The sequence below is a fragment of the Rhinolophus sinicus genome, linkage group LG07, assembly GCF_036562045.2.
Source record: "Rhinolophus sinicus isolate RSC01 linkage group LG07, ASM3656204v1, whole genome shotgun sequence".
NCBI classification, from domain to species: Eukaryota; Metazoa; Chordata; class Mammalia; order Chiroptera; family Rhinolophidae; genus Rhinolophus; species Rhinolophus sinicus.
The window spans coordinates 32,909,388-32,915,387 of NC_133757.1; the positions used below are offsets into that span (position 1 = coordinate 32,909,388).

The following is a 6,000-nucleotide window of genomic DNA, read 5'->3' on the forward strand; positions in this document are numbered from 1 at the left end:
TTTATTTTTCTAACTGAAGCTCTCAGACAATTTCCATTTAGAATTTAATTAAGTTACATTACTTCCCCAATGTGGCAACAAATATGTATTGGAACAGCATTCATAATCATGCTTCCACTATAGGAGTGTCTTTTAAGTTTTTTCAGAGTTATATTTAAAACACACAACTTTCAACCATTTCTCCAATAGTTTACCATGAAAAGAACACCAAGTATACTATTTCTGTATATGAAAAAATTAAATCTAGCTATACCATTTTGCTTTGGATGTGTGTAGAAAAATATGTTAAGTGTGTGTGTGTGTGTGTGTGTGTGACCATTTCAATGGATAATTCTGCCCACTTTAATTGCCGATTATAGTTCGTAAGAAAACATCTTAACTAGGAAAATAAGCAATTTTTGTCATCTGCCATCTTTTTGTGGTCTCAAGATATGATTTCCCAAGTGGATCTGTTTCATCCTTGCTATTATCTAATTACTGCTGCTCTTTAAACAGAAACGAAGGCATTGTTCTATTTCAGTAATAATACAAAATCTAATTCAGTGGCCTCCCTCAAAAGTCCAGATGTACACAACAGGCAAAACAGTTGTCTATAGATAATAATGAAGTAGCTAGGCAAAGAGTTTAATCTGAGACTGAAAATGGCAGGCTTATCCTGAATTATCCTGATCCCTAGCTTTGTACTTCCAGACAAATGTAAATCCCCACAATGCCATCTGAGGGCAAACTATATATATTGTGCTAGTGAAGCATGTTCTACTTTCCACATTCAGTTATTTTAACAGATTCGTGGGGAATTTTCACTCACATTAATGGAAAAGGCCTAGCTATGATTAAAAAGCACAATTCAACAAGTGAGAAAACACAAGTCAGCAAACAGGCAACTGAATTACCCACAGAGAAGTAACATGACACACAATCAATGGGAGAACCTTGGAGATAATTGAACTGCTTAAGGATGCTTTTGGAGAAATGACAAATTGGCTACTTCATTTTTCATTGGGCTAAATGATGTCTCACCTCGACTCTGACCTTAAAACTGATCAAGAAAGTATTTAACACTTGATCATTTCTCTGGCACAAAAATGTTACATGTTTTTATTGTTATGCTTAAGTTACAGGACAAATGGACCCTACACAGTGTAATGGTTAAGGGACCTGGATACATACCTAGCTACAAGAAATTAGACAATCTAGTATTTCTGTGTCTCAGTTTTTTTCTTGGTTAGGGGGAAAATACTATCAACCTCAGTGAGCTGTTGTAAGGATTTGGTGAAATAAATGTGCGGCATGCCTGGCACATAGTAGGTACTAAGTGTTTGCTATTATTATTATCTGTGTGCATTAAATATTTTCTAAGGGGGGGGAGGAGGAAGCACCATTTGGGAAAAAACAGAAGACGTGGATTCTGGGCCTGACTCTACTCCTCAAATAAAGGGCAAATCAGCAAGGCATATTCTTGGGCTCAGCTGCTCCACCTGTAAAATAAATGGGCCCTACCAGATGACCTCTCAATTTTGGCAAAAGAGTAATGGGATAAAATAGTCAAGTACTGCGTGTGACCATGGACCACAGCTACAAGGGTCATTCTATAGTACATACAGTAAAACAGAGAAAAAAGCAGAACAGTAATTTTGAGAGTAGCTTCCTAAAATAGAGGAGGAAGGTCTAGAACCAACATCTGAAAAAAAATCCCTAAGTAGGAAAATCCAAATAGGATCAGAAGCAAAGCCTGAGAAATCAAGTCCTAGATTGTATTTAAAAGTGTGCCAAGCTGTAGAACTAGCTGCCGCGGAGGGAGGAAAGGGAGGGTTCGTTGCTCAGAAGGGGCAATTCAATTGGGGAATGAATGATCAAAAACTGCCCTCGTCTGTCTCCTTTCCTATTGGATCCCCAAGGTCTACTACAACGTCCTGCTCGTAGAAGATGCGAAGTTCATGAATGAATGAATGAATGAATGAATGAATGAATGAATGAATGAATGAATGAATGAATGAGAAGGGAGACAGCCAAGTCCTGAACATCCTATGGGATGGGGGCTCGAGGGCTGGGGGGCCGGGACATAGGGAAGTTAGGAAAGGCTGGATTGGAGAAGTCCGGGATCTGGGGGAGGGCTGAGGGCCGGAATGGGGGGAGTGAGGATTTAGGGCGGCGGGGGACTTAGGACCAAGGCAGGGCATTTGCCCAGCGGCCGGAGTGGTCACCTTTGACGTCGGGTAGCGGCAACTCAGGGTAGCAGTGCTGCCACAACGCGTTCAGGAAGGCGACGCCGCTCTCCACGCAGCGGTGCTTGGAGCTGGTGATAAGCTGCAGGCGGCCGTAGTTCTCGCGGCTAAAGAGATTCGGGAAAAGGGAGGCCAGGCGTAGTGCCAGCTGTCTCATATCCTGCCGTCCCTTCTCCACCAGCTGCCCGTCCACCCAGTCCTCGTACCACAGCGGCCAGTCGGCCAGCGCGGCGCCTAGGTCTCTGCCGCCGCCGGCGTCGGCCCTGTTATCTCCCGCCCGGCGAGCCTGCAGCAGATCGTGCAGCTGCCGCAGCTTGCGGATCTGTTTGGCAGTAGGGTAGCGGGTGCCATGGCGGATGAGAGCGACCAGCTGCACCGGGGTGCAGGCCTCCTCCAGCAGGTACTGGTCCTGCCGCGGCTCCTCGGAGTTGGCATCCTTGTAGATGGCATCCTCGTAGCGAGTCTTGGTGCCGAAGTAAGAGCTGAGCGGCGAGACCTCACGATCTTTCTGCTCCGGGTGGGAGCAGTGCGAGACCGACGAGAGCAGAGCCACAGCCAGGGCCGCGGCGGGCGCTACAGAGACCCTGAGGAGGCTGCGGGGACCCCGGAGCATGGTGCGCTGCGGCCCCCGGAGGGCGGCGTACCCGCTGGAGTAGCCGACTTCCGGCTCCGGCGGGCAGGGGGCGGGAACGGAGGGCGCTTCCGGCCCGTTCCCCGGTATTGTCCGCGCGTGGCTGGCGCTGGGCTGTGCAGAGCCCGCAGTGAATGGCGGAGGGTCCTGCGTCCCCGCGGGAAACTCGGAGGCGCCCTGTAGACGTGTGGCTAAGGTGAAGCTGGCAGAAACACCCGTGGAGCTTCGGAGACCTGTGGCTTAGGTGGAGCCGGCTTCTGCTGTCCCGGAGCGGGGGCGAGTTTCCTCATAGCAGGCGCCTCAGGGACTGACTCAAAGCCTTTCGGCTTCTTAAATTTTATAGGGTGTGAATAAGCCCGGATAAGCCTTGGCCAACAAGCAGCACAAACAGGCCACCTTTTAACAGCTGACTCTTGTAGCACCGTTCTTACCACCTTCTCTTTTTCAAACTGTGGTCCCTGAGCCACCCGCATGAAATGCACCTGAGGCGGTTGTTGGAAATGCAGACCCCTGGGCCCTGCCCCAGCACGCCTCCTGGAGCCCAAGGTTTTTTGCCCATCAGTGTTGGAAAGTAAACAGTATACAATAACTTAGAGAAGAGCTCGGAAAGAGGCTCAGTTCTCCAGGAAATTTAACTCCTGAATCTTTGGTAGTCTCTTGACCTGACCCAGCAAAGCTGACATCAGTGAGACAGCATTCCAGAAGTATTGTGCTTGTTGATGCCGAAGGCGTAGAGTAGAGACAGCAATCCTGATAACTCGGGCACATTGAGTCATGGCCCAACAGAGTTACTCCACTATTAAATATGAGTTAATCTGCTGTGTGAAGCAAACATGCTGTCTACCACCACTCCAAGTCCAAACTCTCCTCCCATGTAATTACATACTCAAATCAGCAGCTAGGTTTTTCATAGGTTGTTTACTGCTCGGAATCTTTGACCCTCAAATCATAACTGAACAATACCTTGGTTTCTCCACTTGAAACCCATTTGATAAGCCAGTTGGGAGAAGTATTAAGTCCTATGGTGATCCAAATTTGAGGAAGTTTGGATCATGTTTTTGTAAGTGTAGTTTTTCCTTCAAAGACACTATTAAATTGCTCTTCATAAGTCATCTCCCTCTTTACCCTTTTTCTCCATAAGTGCGTCTCTGGTCCAAAGGTGTACCTCTAAATATTAACCAATGAAGAAGGTACCAAGTCTTGCAGCTCCCAAGTCTTCCTAAAGACATCACTCTGTCCTAATGAAGCAATCTTTAGAAACCTTGTCTACTTACAAAACCTATAGCACACGTTCTTATGCACTAAATTTGCCCCTGGCTTGGTTTTATTTTCCTTCCTTTAATTACTCATCTGTTTATTTGAAGTTGTTCATATACTTACATAAACCAACTTCAATCATTTTGATGTCAAGGTGACAAATGATAAAGTTGACCAATGTCTTCATGTTTTTTGCTAGGAAAAAGCCAGATATAGTATAAAGAGGACAAAAAGTACATAAGCTTTGGATCAAGACTAAGCTCAGCCACACATTAACTGAGTGACCTTGTAAAGTTACCATTACCAAGTTCTCTGACCTTTAGTTTCCTTATCTGAAAATCCTACATTGGAGGATTATTATGAGAATCAGAGATAATGTATTTAAAACTCATATAATAGGCTGCTATAAGTATTTTTATCATTAGTAATGTTCAATATTTTTTGTTAGTCCTGTATGAACATGCTTTGCTCTCTGGCAACTATACAGTGTAAACTTAACTTCCACATTGATGTGAATGATGTTCACAGGCAAGACATGCATCAAAGATCATTTCAAAACTTCTCTAATAATAAAAATCCATTCATCTCACTTATAAATGAGTCTCTCATTCATAAAGCAGTGAGCACTTTTGAAAAGATTCCAGGCCATGTCTTAATTCTCTGGCCAGCCTTTGAAATAGGTGCCCACGTTGTCCAATCATTACACAGGAATTTACGTGGTGCAAACATGGCTGCCCCTTAGCAAAGACCATGCGTGGGTTGCCTTCCCTTGTAAGAAGTCATGGGCATGGTAGCAATGTATTTGAAAAACCTGTCACAACACAAGAGCTATGATGGAAAATTAATGGTTCAAGTTCCTTAGAGATACATGGCAGGGAATGGAACCAAGAGCACTGATAGAGAATTTGAACCAGATGGAGAGGAGACCTTATCTTCTGAGGGAAGATTGGGAGGATGGAATGCAAATATGTGTACATTTGTCAGTCTAGCAGGAGAGAATTCATGGATTTCAAGCCCAGAGGCCTCAGTTTTCTCAGTGACGTAGGAGGCAAGATTGAAAAGATGGGGAGAATGGGAGTTAAGTCTTATGGAATGTGCAGATGGCTTAGATTTGCAACTGAGAGGAATAGCAAATAAGTAAAAGGTTGGATGATTAGCTCTGAGGGTCCAACTGAGAATGGAAGACTTGAATTTGCTGTGTCTTTCAGAGTAGAAAAGAAAAAAGTTGAATTCTATTCTACATTATTTTAATTTGTCTTAAGTAGAATTTCTTTTCTGATCAATCCACTGCCTTAAAGAATAGGGTAGATTATTTTTTGCCAAATTATTCACAGTACTTCTAAAATAGGCATTCCACTCTTAAGATTGCATGATGTCACATACAGTATTTTAAGTTACAGCTATCTACTATACTTTTAAAGAGGTTATTAAAGAAGATGGTTTTTAGGTGAAGAAATAATAAAGGAAAAAGCTAAATTCTGTGGGGGAAAGGGTAAGCTCTCTATTAAGAATTCACTTTCTGAAGTTAATGCTTCATGGTATTTGAATTCTAGCTTCATCACTGATTATCAAGATCTGTGAGATCTTGAGCAAGGTAACTCTTTTGCCTCAATTTGTTTTATTCTGTAGAGTGGGGATAATGTCATTGGATTATTGAGAGGATTAAATGAGACAGTTTACATAAAGACTTTCTATAATTCCTGGCCCTAAATAAATATCAGTTACCTTTCTTATGCAGAATTAAAGTGCTTCTTATTATCGCTTCCCTTTTAATCAAGTAGACTAATAAGTGGCCAGTTTTTCATAGATATCTATTATCTCACAACTACATTAAGTAACTAAGTTTGTGCCTATGCCAAGAAGTTTTGAACTCTAGTATTTTACTGC

The 6,000-nt window shown here is 43.5% G+C and overlaps 1 protein-coding gene across 2 annotated transcripts in view; it reads right to left on the reverse strand.

The window, feature by feature from the left end:
- The window catches only part of MINPP1 (multiple inositol-polyphosphate phosphatase 1), a 32,997-nt gene extending 30,020 nt beyond the window's left edge, over nt 1–2,977 (reverse strand). The window contains exon 1 of one of the 2 annotated variants that reach the window (XM_019738757.2): nt 2,205–2,977. In XM_019738757.2, coding sequence (XP_019594316.2) covers nt 2,205–2,838 — 634 coding nt within the window. In that variant the 5' untranslated portion in view covers nt 2,839–2,977. The remainder of the gene's footprint in view (nt 1–2,204) is intronic. The other variant, XM_074339419.1, reaches the window with a different exon arrangement.
- Between the last annotated feature and the right edge of the window lie 3,023 nt (nt 2,978–6,000).